General features: G+C 44.2%; 1 protein-coding gene across 3 annotated transcripts in view; it reads left to right on the top strand.

Annotated features, from left to right (window-relative positions):
* INPP5A (inositol polyphosphate-5-phosphatase A) overlaps nt 1-17,113 on the top strand; it is a 259,792-nt gene that overhangs the window by 46,165 nt on the left and 196,514 nt on the right. For 2 of the 3 annotated variants that reach the window (XM_049811311.1, XM_049811310.1), the window contains exon 2: nt 16,862-16,903. In XM_049811311.1, the coding sequence (XP_049667268.1) occupies nt 16,862-16,903 (42 nt within the window). Of the gene's footprint in view, nt 1-10,729; nt 12,268-16,861; nt 16,904-17,113 lie in introns of those variants that run through there. The other variant, XM_049811312.1, reaches the window with a different exon arrangement.

Genomic DNA, 17,113 nt, shown 5'->3' on the forward strand with positions numbered 1-17,113 from the left:
TTATCTCGGGTGTTTATTTTCTTCTTCTATGAAAGGTGCTAAAATTCTGTTTCATACTATATAGTGCATTTTTTTTACTTTGAGGAGTGGGGGTGGGGGAACAGTAAAACCTTCACTTTCAAAACGTACTGTGTTTGAGGTTTTTTTGCTTGTTTTTCCACTTGTAACGTGAGGATTGAGCCCTGGTGGGTGTTTAAAGGTGTATCCTGACTGAAACCAGAAAAACTGACTGTACAGCCAGTCTTTATGCATGGAAGCCCTGGGGCCTTAATACTGTTAACGGATCTATATAGCAAGAGGCTCTTTCCTGTAATGAGGGCCCAAACACAGTCCCTAAGATTTATATACTAAAATAAAGAACTGGAGAAATCAAAATTCTAGGCATCTAAAATCACTATTTCAATATTGCTTGATACTTACGTTTCCAAATGAGTATCAATGCCAGATTTAAATGTACACCTATTTAAAAGCAACAGAATTTGGCAGAGACTCATTTTCCCACTGCTAATAGTGGCCTGGGTGCAGTATAAATGAAATTAGCCCCCCACCTCCTGTTGCAGCAGCTAGCTCTGGAGTGGGGGTTACGACACAGTTGGCTGCAGGGAGTTACTTGCCTGAAGAGCTCGGTGCTCTATGCTGCACAGAGGTCCTTGGTCTCACTGGGGCCAAATCCAGCCTCGGTGTTTTTGGGAAGTGCTAACAGGTCTGCTTTCTGTTCATGTGAAGTAGGGACCTGATAGCCTCCTGAATTAATATCGCCTGGTGCCTAGTGCTTGGGGCTGTTAAATGGGGCAAGCTGAGCTGCAGGAGTTGTGTGATGCCCTGAGTTTCAGGGAGATGATGTTGACCGGGCACTGTACAGCAGCATTTAGTGCTCACCACTCAGGTGACTCCTGAGCCCGTAACATCACTAGATGCTTTACCTTGGGGCTTCCAGTGCTGGGAACATGGTGCCATGAAGCTCGTGGTAGTCAGGTGCTGTTGAACCCCCAATGACATGTGTGGCTCACCGAGCTGTGCCTTGCAGGCAGGGGGGTTTGGGTGCTGTGAACTCGCATTGGGGTGTGCGCATGTGTGACTTGTCTCAGATCCTTCTGAGGCGGCAGAGTTTACTCCGTTGATCCCAGATTGCCCATCCAGGAGCTCATTTGCAGCATGAGGTGCTTTGGCTTGGCAAACTGTTATGCTGCATGTTTATGGGAGCCTTGCTGGCGGAGGGTGTTATCCCACAGGAAAACACTGTCCATTCTAAACCACCACTGCCGGGCTCCCTCCCAGCATTGCCAAAACAACGCTGGCATTTCCATGCGGTGCCTCTGAATAAAGCTGAGAATAACCTTTGTGGATTATTGGGCCATTGATCAAAGATGCACGTATTACAGAAACGTCCACAGCAGTAAGGAGAATAAAAAAAAAATATACTGAAAACCCACTCTCTAGATCAAATTGAAATTAATTTCGAAGTGTCTCCCTCAGCGTTTTATTTCTGAAATAGGATGTAAACAACTTTCACATGGTCTCCTCTGCTATCAAATACTTCTGTTAGATCACTACATATTTCTTTATTAGTGTGATGAACTGCATTTTGGCATCCCCCATGCTTCACTTGGCAGTAAATGGATGGCCATTCTTAGGACTATGGTATTTTGGCATGAAAGATGTCTCTTCTGATTTAATAGGATGTGTTGGAGCCACCTCACTGACAGCTTGCACATTGCTGGTGTGTTAGTCCTGGAACTGATTCTGCAATGATTCTGGGAAAGCCTCGGACTTTTATCCCCGGCAGAGCAGTGCCCAATCAAAAGGCGTTTAGCTTGTAAATGTGGGTATCTTCTTGAGGAAAGAGCATTTATTGCTTGGAGTAGTTTATACACAGTGCTGTACAGCAGTGCTTATAGCTTATGAACTTTAGCTCTTGACCTTTAGTTCACAAAGGTTCCTGTCTACAAAAGTGAGCATTTGCATCGGGTTTTTTTGTTTGGTTTTTTTTCCATGGAACACATTCTACCTTAATAATTTAAGACAATGTTTTATACCGGCCTCCTGCTCTGCAGTTACTCCCTGAGCTGTTCAGCTTAGCAGGTGTCACAAAGCCATAGGTGTAGTTGGGTACGTGCAATACATACATACCGGAATGGCTAACCTGTGATGCTCTCACCACTGCATTCATTTCTTGCATAGAAGGCACTGGGTGTCTATGGTATATGCTGCCTCAAGATACCAGCACAGTACATCTGTGAAAAGGTCTGCACTGTCACAGCCAACAGGATTAATAGAAAATGTAGGATATTTTCAAGCCTCCATAGAATCTAGCCTACAGGAAGAACTGTTTTGATCATTGGCTCTAGTGGCTGCTTTCACTGTTGTGCCTTTGTTGCCTCATAGGAGCTCTGCAACAAAAAATTTCCTGAATTTTTAACTATGTCCCTGTCATAACTTGGACGTAGGAAAATTCAAATGATGTGGTAGCAGCAACAGCTACAGGGTAGGTACGCAGCTTGCAACACATCTCATTTTGACTTGGCTAGGAGAGTCAAGGCTTTCTTTACCAGGCTCATGTTGGTGACTGACAGGGATTTTCTTTTTCTTTCATCTAGTTCATGTATAAGTTCCCCTTGCTTACCTTGCTTGCTCAGACAATCTCTGCTTGCTGAGCTCCTCAGAGGTTAATGGAGGTTACTTGCAGTAGGCAGATCCAGTATCCATAGGGTGATGACCCATTAATTGCTCACTACTTGATTGTGCTGCTTTGCCTGGTGGGTCCATGCCCACCTCCCATCATGGCGGGGAGATGTGAGTTAGGACAATGTTGCTCCCCTCTGGGTTGTGCTATGTAGCACCTGGAGCACAAGCAAGGCTTTGCAGAAAAGACCCTCAAAAAACAGGGATTAACAAATATGTTCTGGTTTTGTTGTTGGTGGGTGTGGTGTGTGGTTTTGTTTGTCTTTTTTCAAAGTTCATTGGCTCAGGGATTTTTCTTGTGGGATTTGGGAAGAGGGGCACCTGAGTATGTTGTAGATTAAGCTTTTGAAACTGGATCCTGAAAACAAATGTTTTGATACCATGTACGTTTAAAAAAAGCAGTTGTTGTAGATAAGTACTTATCCCCATATACAACCCAGGGGGAGTTAACAAAGAAAGAAATAAACCCCACAAATACACAAGATAGACCATGGTGGTGGTTGTGATTGTGAACATTGCCAGAGCTCTATTTTATCTATCCATGTGCAAGAACAGATTAATTTTATTTATACTCTTTTTCAGCATAAGGTCTGTTTTCCCCATGCCATTCAAATCAGAATACAAAGTAATTGAAAACTTGAGTGTATTAATGTGGTTAATCCCTGCTATTTGCTAGCAATTATCGTTTGTGTGGTGTTGTAAATACTGGGTGTTGGATTAACTCTTGTTGTTAATACTCTTAACATGCTGGTTATTCAAATATCCAGGTAGGTGCCTTTAATCTTTCAGTAAGATGTCGGTAATAGAAGTTGAATTTGAAACACGCTGGGAGTTCGCTAGTGTCAGGATAGTTCATGCTTTGTTTATGCCAGTCTTTGCAGCTACTTGTAAATCATTATTCACTGGTATTTGTCATACTGTGCTTGCACCTGGGTGGATTTATCTTACATGTGGGATGTGGATGGAGATCAGCCCTTCAGGGTCGTGGTCTGGTCTCTCTGTCCTGTTGCAGTGTGTGCTCAGAGACAGCCTGTGCACAGTCTGTGGCACTGCTCTGGGTGCTGTGCACATGTATGTGCAGGCGTGGCAGAGAAGTAGTACTATCCGTGTGCTAAGTACCTTCAGGAAACATGTTTTAAAATGGTTTGACTTCACTTCTTTTAAGGGTGTACCTGGATGTCTGTTAGACCTATGTAAACCTGGTCTTGTTGCCATTGGATATACTGTATTATTTTCTACACAAACAGTTCTGGAAGTCTGAAAGTCTTGTTGCTCCTTCTCAGTGTAATGTAATCCTTAAGAAAATTACCTGTTTTTTTAACTCTACTAAAAATAGTTATGAAAGAATGTGTATCTTCAATTAATTATAGTGTGGGAATTTTATAACTGAAAGCTGAATTTCATTGGTGTTGAGAGAAGTCTCTTTCGTTTGTTCTCTGACACTGAATTAACTAAGCAATAGACTTGGGACAGATATTAACACTTTGGAATATATATGTGTATATGTAAACACACGCGCATATATATGTGTGTATGTGTGCATATATACTTATACATGCACCTTTCCTAAGTCTACTACTTTACTAAGTTTTCATTCATACATATGTATGAATAGTATGGCATGATGAAGGAAAAGAGGAAACGTTTGTTTTTCCTTTTTTTGTTTGTTTTTTTTTGTTGTTGTTTACAACCCACGATTAGAGTGACTCTTGTATTGCTGTTGCCTGTTTAAGACACTATTTGATACAAATTATATAGGCTGAGGAAAGAGGGCACCTCTGTGGATGGTGTTGGTTTACAGGTTATCAAGCAACTTATTGTTTATAAAAATAGAGTTATATCAATTATTAAAGCTGTGTGTTGGCTAATTAACAGCCTCTGTCAGTCAAGGCATATATGAAAAACAAAGAGCCAGAGGAGTGTTTGGGTATTTGCGAGTATGGCTGTGTATTTTCACTTGCGCTCTTCTCTGTGACTGGGAATGTGTTTTCCAGGTGTTTGGCAGGCATATCCTTTAATTGACTGTGAAAGCCTGTAAGAAAGTATTAGCTGTGTAAATCCCGCAGTGCTGCGTACAGAGGAAGTTCGGCACTGACGACGAAGGCTTTAAGCACTTTTTCACGTGAAGTGTTTTTTCCAGAGCTGGTGCTGCGAGTGCTGTGGGGAGGAGCTGGGCATCCTGTTCTCCGGCTCAGTGTCAGCTCTGCCCCCGGGGTCCAGCCCCGGGCGGGCAGCAGCTGGGTGGTATCCGGGGCCAGTGGCCGCCTGTGTCGAAGCCTCTCTGCCACCGATACCTCCCAAAGGCAAGCAGTTGCCTTTCTGTGATGGAAAGCGCAGCCCATCGTGTCGCTGTACTTTCCTTCTGCACATCGGCTTCTTGGATAGAGGTACTCGGTGTCACCAGAGGTATGCTGGCGAAAAACATACTGGCACAACCTGACATCTCTCCCTGTTTTAGCATCTGGCCCAATCCTCTCTGCAAGGCTCTCAAACCCATGTTTCAGCTCAGGCCTGTTCTGCAGCTCTGCTTTCAGCAGAGGTGGGCATAAACATCTTTGAAATGAGTTGCTGAACCAGAGTCTTGGAAGTAATAGCATATAGAAATCATGGGCTGCTTCTAATTTTTTTTGGTAAAGAGTGTGGATGGCACTGATGGTTAGCCACAAGTTGAGCGAGGAGCAGATCTTGCAGAAAGGCTGTTGCAGTGTCATGCTGACCTTCTGCTGTGTGCAATACTTGGTGTTTGCTCTAAAGCTGTATTGCTGAGATATACTTTGAGTACAGTTTTCAACTTTGTACTTGGGAGTTACCAATGTTGTGTTACAAACTTGTGTATTGTATGTGATTCATAAACTTTTTCTGGAGATTTAATTGTTCGCATGAATGATAGATTGCTTTTAGTCACTGCCCTTGAATCATCCTTTATTAAACGCAAGCATTGTTCAGTTCATACTGAATTAGGTGACCAGTTTCAAGTTTGTCACGTAAACGTCATTTTTTCCATTGGTAATGAGCGGGGCTTTTTTTGTTTGGTTGGTTGGATTTTTTTTTCTCTTTGAATGGTATTCCTGGCTGGACTTTTTGTTCCCTTATGCCCATGGAGTTTAGGAGGGGCTCCTGAATATCCACATTGGGAACCTGAGACAGAGACAGAGCTGCTCTTCAGGGCAGGAAAGAAAATTCACGGTCCTGTTCAACATGCAGTGTGTTCATGTCGTTCCCCCCTCACTGTCATGCCCTGCCTGTAGGGAGCTGCTGTTCACCCTCCTGACACTGTCAGGTCACCTTCTCCCGGCACCCATGCCTGCCAAGCACGAGGCTGCGGGAGCCTTTGACCAGCCCCTACCAACGTGCACCTTGCCTCGGCTCCGGTGCCTGCGTGGGTGCAGCTTTGACCAGGGCTGAGGAGCCCACTGGGCTGAGTGGTCGTGGACCGATGTGTCAGGCATGGCTCTGGTGGCCTGGTGTTTTGTGCTAGTTACATTGAGATCTGCACGCAGCAGGGTGAAAAGATGCACTTTTTCAAATTAGAGAAGTTTAACAGGCTTTATTCTTGTCAGGTCAGGATGGGCAAGTGACCAATGCACAGTAACTCGGTCAGTTCCTCCTCCTGCCTTAAAGTGCAAGGATGCCAGCTACCACACTTTGTACATGCCAACCCCCAAAATAAACTAAATTTGGGGATGCTTTTGCTAACAGATATTCTTTAATAAAAAGCATTTGTTGTTTTAATTCATTGTTTCATTTCAGTCTCCTGTGTCCAGAATGAGGCTTGCTTTCTGTAGGCGCTATGCGGTGGTGTTTAGTGACTGTGCTTGTGTTGACAGGCGTAACACTGTGTCTCTTTCCTACTCAATGGCTGCTCTGAGAGCTCTTTGACATCAGGGCAAGTGTTGTGCTTCAGCCCTGGAGTCCTGTTTGTCTAAGGTCACACCAGAAGGGACCGTGTCTGGGTGCTCGTGATGTATCCTGTACATGTCCAATGACTTGGGCTTTCAGCTGTTTCCATCACACTGCTGTGATACCATAGATCCCTAGTTTTCACATTGCTGTGTTGTGTTTTCTCCTCTAAAGGTTCATCCTTGCTGTGTTGTGTTTTCTCCTCTAAAGGTTCATCCTCAGGTGAAGTTCCTGTCTTTCTGTGTTCAGCCTCATCCCACACAGTCTGCCTGATGCTGCCCACGAGAGCCTGCACTGCTCTCTGCCCTGGCCCGAGGTCTTGCATGGCAGCAGCACACTGAGAGGCATCTCCAACTGTTCAGGGTTTAGGCAGAGTATAGACCTTGCTGCTGCAGCAGACTTCTGTTCAGCCGTTGTGCATGTGCTCACTGGTTGCAGACGCTTGCAGGTGTGTGCAGTGTCACACTCTTGCATTCTGTGCAATTGTGCACTCAGGCAGTTAGGTGTTACCTGAAATTAATTCACTGCAACTGCCAGAGTCCAGTGCCTGTCTCCAAGAGCAATGCTTGGGGTCTCTGGTTATTGGGCGGGCTGGCTGGCTGGATCACCCCAACAACGGGCTGCAGCCATCAGCTTGTTGGCAGGCCATGGTTTCTATGCTTGGGTCGATGAGCTGGCAGCTGCTGCTGCGGCCAGCTGCACACACCAGGCGGTTTCTGATGGTCTGTGATGGGTGCTTGTTCCAGCACTGTGCAGAAAGGCAGTTGCCCTGACCCCTTCCTCAGCGTGAGTGTTCATGGTGAGGCTGAGCCATGCTTTCCTGCCCTGCACAGTACTGTGGCTGGGACTCTCAGCCCTTTAAAATCTCCAGGCTTACTTCCAGTGGCCAGTTACTTTCTCTGCTTGTGGGTGTATTAACCTATGCTCTTCAGAAGTCCCCCACAACTTCCCCTGAAATCCCAAGGCTTACGTTGGTCCTCTGCTGCTTCCTCTAACAGACTCGGTGTCTCTTTGTGGTCTCTCTTGCGCTTGCTATTCATGTAGCTGTATTTCTGAGCTCTGATAGGTGTAAGGATGCTCAGAGCCGTACTCCATTCTCCAGAGAGCGTTTCTCACGGGTCTGCTTCCTACATGTCTCGCTGTCAAGCTGTGCCTTTGTACCTCTAAGGTCATGTCAGTGTCTTGGCCGTTCAGAAGCCAGAAGTTTGTCAAAACTATTTGTGAAGAGCACAGTTGGTTTCAATGGTGCAATGGAACTGCTGAAGTGTAGTGTTGGTGGCAAGTTTTTCTTCTGCTTTTTAAAGCACTATTATGGCATCAGCCTCATCAGCTGAAGCTGCTGAAGAACTAGAACTTGTTTCAGCTGCTGCTTGTGAGGCATCCACTTCTAGCCTTGCTTTTGTGGGGATCTGTTTGGGTTTTGTGTGTCTAAGATGTGGCCAGAATAGTTCGTTTACTCTTTAACAGGTTTCTCTTTACTGTTAGTGTTTTAGCCTACGTTTCCTATGTTTAAGAGAGTGCTACTGAGTTTCGACCATACCATCCCTGGCTGGGAAGGGCTGTCTCTTGGTGTCTCTTTCAGTCTAGGAACAGGTGGTTTCCGTTGTTTCAAGAGGTGCTGATTTCTCATGTGTACACGGTAGTTTGTAGACAGCTTCAATTATATGCAAACACAAAGCCTTCAAAACAGGTAGTAGACGCTTAGTATTTTTCATTCAGCTCGTGATGTTTTTTGATAGGAAGCCCAGGCTTTTGGTTTTCCTGCTGTTTCTGCTGGAGATGTCCGCTAATGAGCGCGCAGCTCTGGGCCATGGCCTGTTTATCTGTCTCGGGTTCTCTAGAGAGCTGCTTTGCCTGAGTTCCTGCAGCGTTTCTCCTTGCAGAGGCCGCAAGCAGCGTGTTTTCTGCATTACTCCACAGGAAGCCGTAACTGCTTTGGTTTCTTCTTGTATTCTCACCATGTATTGTCTCTTCATTTAGACCCACTCACAGGAAAGGATATCAATGGAGAAGGTAAACAAAATAGGGGTTTACTGCATTTTTAGTAGATACTCAGCTATCAGCACTGCAGGTTAGGTTGGACAGGAGAGACCAAGATGGTAGTTTCCAGTGCCTCTTTGAGAGGCCACAGTGCCAGGGACCTCTGTCCTTAAATACCAATCCAACGCTGCAGCGAGTCCGGTGCCAGCATGGCTCCATCCTGTGGGGCGTCAGTCCAGGACAGCCTGTCTGTTAGTCTGTCCTGGTAACATACCACTGTCCTGGAATTCTGCCACCCTCCCTCACGAGCGGGAGAGGGCTTTGGCTGCAGAGACTTCAGCCCTTCTCCTTCAGGCATAGACCATCTTTGCTTCTCAGCATTCGCCCTCTGCGTTGTGTCTGTCTCCTACGGCACTGGCAGGGCAATGCGGCATCCCATGTAATAGGAAGGGTGGTCAACAGTCCCTTCCTCTTCCTATCCCCTAATGCACTGTTTTACCCCAAGCACTACCTTCTGCCTTTGTTTCTTCATTTCTCTTGATTCAGCATCCAAGGAGCCACTGCTTTTCTCAGCCCAGGAGTAAAACTGCCTTAAACTTTACAATGCAAGACTCATGTGTCCAAACCCCCATTTTTTCCAACTTCGTTAATTGGTCTAATTATGTTATAGTGCTTTTCCCGTGCATCTGTTTCTTGAACTTAGTGACTGTCACTCTCTGTGGGGTATAACGGCAGCAGGATGGGTCTCTCTTCTTTTCCTACTGCTACTTGGGAAAACTGAGCTTTCAGAAACATTGAAGTAAGTGACACTGCATTTGCATTTGGAAGTTGTTTGTGCAAATGTATGTAATAAAAACATAGCGTTTAAGTAAAAGTTCAGATTTTTAAGAATCTGCACTTTTCCTTAGACTCACAAGTAATTCTTGTTTTCCTGTTTGATCCTGGTTGGTTTGTCTACATTGACCTTGAAATGTGGTAAACTAATAACATGTACACAACCTGCAAGTTATAAACTTTTTGTTTGTCAACTGTGAATGTAAAGTTTATATAAAATGCCACAACAATAGTACCCATTTGATGTGGGTTTTCTTCAGTATTATCTGTATAGTTTGATACTTGGAGCACAGCAACAGGAGTACTTACAAGTCTGTCTGAAGGTAAGAAAATATTTAAATCCAGTAGAACTTTGAATATAAATGTTACAAAGTTGCCAGCAAACTTTTAAAGATACTATAGGAGATCAAAAATCTTGATCTAAAATCTTAATCTAAACAATTTTAGTGAAATAGCTGTAATGGTCATGTTGATGGACCTGAAACAAGTTTTTGAGTAAACCTGGTAATTGGTCAGGCAGAACTTGATTAAAGGTTTTGTTTTTCATTAAATAAGTAGAAAACCAAATATAGCAAAGGCAGGGAAAAATAGCCTCTATTTCATATTTTTCTCTGAATGAAGTGTAGGTTGAAGGGAAGAGATTAAAAAGTCTCTAGGTACTGCCTGGGACTGCATCCTTAGAATGTATGACTTCAGTAGGGGCAGCGTGTTGCTGTGCAATGCCAAGAAACCTTTGAGGTCAGGGCTTCAGGGAATCCCTTAGCCCACATGGGGCTCTTAGGACTGTTTTAAGTTGGACATTTAAAAATTTTCCTTGGTTGTACCTTCTGTTCAATTTGGTGTGCAAAGTCCAACCAGCCAGTTCTCCTCTGTATTCATTTTGGAGCTCAGTGAGTTTTCACAAAGTGAGTCAAGAACTTTTTTCTTCTCGCTTAAAAAAATGAGCCCATTCTTCGCTAAAAATAAACTTCACAAAATAGAACCTGCTTTCTATAATTCATCTACTTTCTTCCATTTCCCTCTGAAATTAAAAAGAAATTTTCCAGGCTGTTAATTTGGTTTCATTTAGTTCTCTTTCCTTTTTTTTCTTTTGAATGAAAGGCTTCTTACTCTGTCTAAATATATTTTCTCTTTTTCCTTTTTTGAAAAGACTTCTTCCCTGTCTGAATATATTTTTGCATCAGGCTTAAAGCTTTCTTGGCGGCTGTTGGGTATAATTTTGTAGGAAATGGAAGTACTGGGGACAAGAGAGACTACTTATTCATTTTGAAAAGCCGCTTGTTTTCGGGATATTACCAACTCATGTGGTACCCATGTGTTTGCAAGCTTACTACTTTTTGGTACAAGCCTGACCGATACAGTAACCAGTGTGACATAAATAGACTTCAAATGGAAACTCAGCATGAAAAGAGACTGTTTTAGTGGGATCAGAATTCCAGGAAAAGGTCAAAACGGCTTTTAATTGAAGGGAGCAGCGTCATGCAGTACGTGTGTCCTGTTATTTTAACGTGGATCCCCACGTGGTTCAGCAGCCTAGAAAGAAGTCACACTTGTTTCAGGGGGTAGGGTTTCTATTTGTGACTCTGTTCAGAGTCAGAATGTGTGCTGTTGGTTGGAATGGTGGGATGAAACCAGAACTGTGCTCCCCAAGGCTCTGGAATCTTTGCCGAGTTGAACTACAACAGCACAGCCCAAAGAACAGCAAACTTCCCAAGCTGTTGCGTGTGTTTGAGGAGGTAGCCTGTGTGCATCTGCTCAGCTTATGAACATCGTATTTAAAGCGGGCAAATACTTGTAATGAAGCCACACTGAACAGGCTCGGTGCTCTCCAAGCACGAGGACGGGCACAGGGTAGATGGAGCAGCCTGGGGCCCTGAGCCGCGAGGACAAGGGAGGATGGCGTGGGAGGAAAAGCACTTGGCACTCAGGAGAGAGATTTCTTCTGAAAGGATGCTCAAACCTTTTTCTTGCATCTCTCGCCTTTTGTGGCGTTACTTGAGCCCGTTGCTCTTTGGCAGATCCCTGATGCATGAGCTGAGGCTGCTGTGTGGGCAGGGGAGGAGGACCCCGAGCTGGAGGTGGGGGAAGCCAGGAACAAGGAGGCTGACAAAGCGGGGTTTGGATTGGTGAATGGGGAGAAATCGGTTCATCGGTGAATGGGTATAAAAGGATTTACCATTGAAGAGGACAAGGAAAGATTAATTTCAGTTACATTACAAAAAGAATGAGATAATTTAATGAAGGACAGAGTGTGGAGAGAAAGGATGGGAAGAAGGCCAAAAACTCTGCAAGACATGAAATATAATGTGCCTATTTTTAGACAGAAAAATAAGAGGAAGATAAATTATCTTTCCACTTGATTGTTATCTCCAGTCCTTCAAAACTTAAAATTATTTCACTCATACAGAGGTGGCTGGGGAGCAGTTTGAGGCTGGGGGCTAGATTACAGAATTTTATCAGTGGTAAAAATGGAAAGAAAGGATGTGGTCGTGCCATAGGAGGGACCGTAGTAGGAGGGCATGGCGGTCGGGAGCGTCGCAGGGTCTTTCTCGCGGCTGAGGGGAGTGGGAGCAGTCAGGTCCTGCGGAGCCAGCGAGGTGATGGTCAGCCCGGGCAGGAGCCCAAGCTGTGGGCAGCCAGGGCATGAGTCACAGCAACCACGGAGGCTGACCAAAACACCCGGCCCTGCACGGAGGAGTCCTTGCTGGCAGCCCCAGCGACCTCATTAGCACCTTATCTCCTGAAATTACCTGCCAAGGGACTTGACTGGCATCTTCCAGTGCTGTTTCTCCTGCTCCGATTTGTGTTTCTGTCACCGCTTCTTCAAACCTTCCTGTGTTCTGTGGGATCCCAGAAGGAATTAATCTGCAGGTGAGAAAGCCTTGTCCTGCGCCTGCTCATATTACTCCATTGGGCTTTTGCCACCTGCTGTCACCCATTTCAGAAAATCCCAGCTGTGAACTGCGACGATCAATCGGCCTCTCACTTCTTACCTGTGATGGCACAATTAACAACCCTTTACGGAATTAACTTCTTTAAAACTGGCCCCTTGGAGCTGGGCCTTCAGCTGCGGGCCCGTGTTCGGCACCTTTTCTCCCTGCTGCCTTCTCTGGGGCAGGAGGGCGGCCGGTGCTCCCAGTCCCGGTGGGGACGGGGCCTGACCCCGCAGCCGGCCCGGCGCCCTTGGCATTACGCGTCCCTCTGACACCCCTTGCCCCTGGCGAGCTCTCCTGGCTCCGCAGCTTTGGCGTTTTTGTTGTGCTGCTCGGGTGAGGGGAAAGGAAGGAGGAAATCGGGAAGGTCCTACAGCTTTTGGTGACTTGCTTCATCTCATTGTACCTGGCTTAGCTCTGGAGTTGTTTCTATAAATGCTTTCCCCCCTGAGACTTTGTTCCCTGTTGTTAATTAGTTTAGAGGGGGCGCAGATGAGCGAAGTTGTAAAACTAGGTGTACCTCTACTTTGTGACCTGAATTCGTTTTTCTGTTTGAACACTGGCCTGTGCCAGCAAATTTAAAATACAGCGGGTGTCAGGAGGGGTTATATCGGCAGGGTGTGGAGCTGTGTTGAATTTTGTTCACAAGGAGTCGGGTGTGGGTTCTCCAGGCCGTTGGTGGGATGGTGTCCTTTCTTCCTGAGCTGAAGTTCTTGAGGCACCTGGTGACAGTGCACAGCGGCTCCATGGAGGACATCTGCCATTGGCTTCCAGGTAGCGACTGTTGGGGTTAAAAATGATAAGAAGAGAAAGCCTTTTTTAAAAACAAACAAATAAAAACCAAACTCCAAAGCACTGCTCCTCCACAAGAATCTATTTGTAGGCTGCTCCTGCTTTTTCACAAATACATGAGTTAGTAGATACCGTAACAGCTGAACGTGGCAACAGGAGTGATATTAGCAACTTCTATTTTAATTGTCGCTCGTGGCTGACTTCTGCTTAGGTTCGAAGTGCTTTTCTGGTCTGCCTTCGAAACGTAGCTGCTGTAGACTTTTTTTCCTGTAGGTTTGAGTCTTGAATTTTCTAGGGAGCTCTGAGTTCTCTATGTATCTCCTCCAGTGGGAGGTATGGATCGATACAGTGATGCTCTCCATTTATCGTATCCGTCATCCAAGGTTCTCAAAGGTGTAATGAAGATGACAAGTAAATAACATTGCCCATCTCATCCCAGGCTGGGTAGCGGAGGCAGAAAAAGCAACTGTGTCGTTGGCTTTCTGCTGTGACTCATCTTGTGAGGCCACCGGACGCAGAAAGGTCCAGTGACCTGCAGTATGTCTCCAAGAGCCGTGGTGGCAGAGCTGCCACTAAGAGCTAAGGCCATCTGGTTTTGCACTCCTATAGCCTCTTCCTGCTGCTTCAACGTGGGTCCATGTTAGATGGTATTTTGATGGTGTGGTATTGCTGTAAATTCTAGCTATGTGCCTTTGACACTTGCTACAAGCAATGTCCTGGGGCATCAGAAAGACTAGGAGCACAGGAAGCAAAATCCAGTAACCCCTCATCGCTGCTTGGGAGTGAAATCATTATTCCTCCTTGTAGCAGACATTGCCTTTTTGGGTGCCACAATGGGGAGAGGGAGCTGGGAGTTGCAGAAGAATGGGGTAATGGTAGAAGAATTGGGTAAGCCTTGGGTCACTGTGCACTGTGAGGACCCTGTACATGTTGCTCATGTGAGGGATTGCTGTCACTGCTCAGGATTTAGTTTGGCAAGTTTTTCAATATTTGATCTGATTTCTCAAAAACAATCTCACCTGGCAAATGGGAGGTATGTGCAGAGCTGCTGGAGGGCCCTGGAGCTGTCTTGTCAAATTCCCTCTGGTGTACTGGGTTGTTTTCATGTTTAATCTTACAATGTTTTCATTTAGTCAGGTAGCAAATGGGGGAACTTCTACCATTTGCAGTAGTATTTAAAAACAAAAGTAAGGTTGTGCTTCATTTTCTCCCCTGTGATTCCTCAAGTATGAATAACTTGCTTTAAATATTCCTGATTGGTAGCGATTTTTTTTCTCCCATAAAAAGCCGTAGCTAATTTAAATTAACATGAATAGCTGCGCCATCCTTATTTACGAATTTGCACTCTGGTTTAACTGAAAACCTCAAAACATGCTAAATGGTAATCTTACCATTGTTCTTAACATAGAGCCTTCAGACACAGTCTTTCTAAGGTAAGAGTCCTGCACTCTGGAGTGTGTTTGCCTTCAAATTCAGATTTGCATTCTTTGGGATATTGTGTCACCCATCATTTAGCTCCTGTCTGTAAATACAGGCTGAAGTGAGGTTTGATTTTCTTTAGTGAGTTTTCAAAAATGACTGACTTCTGTTAATTTTGGATTATTCTTAAAATTTAGGAGGTCCCCAGGACATCTTGCAACTGGCATAAATAAAGAGAAGCGATGAGTGCGTGTGGGGTTTGTTTGTTTTTTAACATAAAATTGCCTATTACCTACTGAGTAAGGCCACAGTTTCTGTTTTGAAAATAAATACACAGCGCTGTTCAAGTGTGCTTGTGGCCTAACGCAGGACTTGCTTATCTAGTTTTCATAACTACCAGAAAATTTTAATCAGAAATTTCATAATCCCCAAGATCTTGCTTTCTTGATAGTTTCAATCTGGCCTTTTGGTTTAGATCATACACAAACCATATACAAAGTATGTGCCCAGTTCATAATCTGTTTTGTAGAGTGATTTTTAAAAAAAAATCTATAAATATTATGCTATCTTCGTAACTTCAGGTTAGAAGTCAGCTTGAAACTACAGCAGCTCCTAGTTGGCTTGTTTTCTTGTTGCTGCTTTAATAAAAGCAACAATCCTTCATTACTGTTACTCAGTGGGCTGTCTTATTAAGCTCAGAATGAGTAGAAAAAGAGTTAAGTTGCTACATAAGCAGTTAATGAGATGGTGTTTTCAGAGGGACTATTTTATTGCCTGCATGGTTGCCTTCGGTTTTTATTTGTGTCTGCAGCTTCCTTGTTCTCATTTTCAGTTATGCTGTTCGGCCGAGGGGAAGGGCATGGGTGGGAGACATGGATGTTTTGTTCTGTGTGTTTATTAATTTAAGACGTCCCTGAGCTCGGGCCAAGATTCATCCCAGCTGGCTTCAGGCGCAGAACGAGGGGCTGCTGCTCAGGCGAGTCCAAGTGCTTGCTTGCACCCAGCCCCGTGCCCCCACATCGGCGGCTCCCCCACACCGAGAGCAATCGCTTCCATACAAAATACTGGGAAAGCTAATTGCTAGAAAAAGTAATTGTTTCCTAAGGAGTGAAAACTTCACCTTCTTGACAAATAACGTCTGAACTGCAGAATTGTCAAGGAGTGATCAACATAAAGGGAGGTTGACGGATAGCAAAGGGCAAACATGGTGCTTTTGTCCCTCAGCTTTCAAAAACTTTCGTAGACTTGTAGAATTTATAGGCTTACAGAACTGGATGACTTTTATAGACAGAAAAAAAAAAAATCTGTTTTTTTTACTACTTACAAATCTTTATAGCCACTTATGGGTAAATCTTCATACAATAAGCAGTCAATATAAATTAGTTAAGTTCAAAGTTGTATCCAGCTATTTGAAAATAACACACTTGATGGGAAAACAGAGCAGAACAGAAATTTCATGCCTGTATATTTCCTAATGGGCAGCTGATGTCATAACTGTTACTAAAGGGAAGATGTTGAGGCATCTCTCTAATTTTCAGTTCACTACGTTCTGCTGCCTCCCACAGATACCGTACATTCCTGTTATTGCTGTGAGAGAAAAGTCTGATTTGGGTTTTTATTCCCCACTAAGATGCAAAATTTATACAGAAGTCTTGCTGAAGATAAAAACAACCATTTCTCTTGTAGCTGTACATTTGGTGTGTTAAAACACGTTATCTCCCTCCATTGTAATCATATCTGGGGTGGGCTATATTTCCGAAAAGGCAGAACTTCGAACTTACCATATTTTTGCAGCTTCAGTTTTCATAACTTCCGTAGCAATCTTGAAATGCTTCTCCCAGTTCGTCCTTGACAGGAGCTGTAATGCGCTCAAGCATCCTGCAAAAGCACGGTCGTCCCTCTGAGCCAATTCGTTAGAAGTAAATCCATGTAACTTGACGCTCAGATTGCAAGAGCTGGGTATCAGCAGTTCATGTAAAGTTTTCGATACCCAGCCAATGAAGGTGTACTTCTAAAAGCACACGCTTTAATATGTGTCAAGTCTGTTGATTTAATTGCTTGATCATCTTGTATGCGTATGAATGTTGTGAAGTTGTATACGAAATGTACCTTCTTAGTGAAAATCTGAGAAGAGGGGACTCAAAAAGGAGAGGTCTGTACATTGGCACTTGTGGAGGAACATCCTCACGTTTGTACTTTTTTCTTTAATTGTGGGGAAAACTCCCGACTTGAATGCACTGAGGAAAGCAATAAATATCGGGATATTATTATAAAAATACATTACTCCTATTCTTAATTGATTTTTGTATTTTGTTTTTCAGCCAGAAAATTTACAGAAGAATTGGCTTCGGGAATTTTATCAGGTAAGGTAAAGCTTATTTTCTCATGGAGTTCTATGCACACTTGCTTATTGGCATAATTAATAATGTCCAAGATCTTTTGCTTTGTGAAGTCAGTAACTATTTTATAGTCAAAACCAGTCCCAAAAGGTATGTCTTTTTCTGGATTTCTAAGGAAAGATTATAAAAATTCAGTGTATAAACACAAATTGTTCTCATTGACAGTCCTCTGCC

This window comes from Accipiter gentilis, chromosome 9 (genome assembly GCF_929443795.1).
Source record: "Accipiter gentilis chromosome 9, bAccGen1.1, whole genome shotgun sequence".
Classification (NCBI taxonomy): domain Eukaryota; kingdom Metazoa; phylum Chordata; class Aves; order Accipitriformes; family Accipitridae; genus Astur; species Astur gentilis.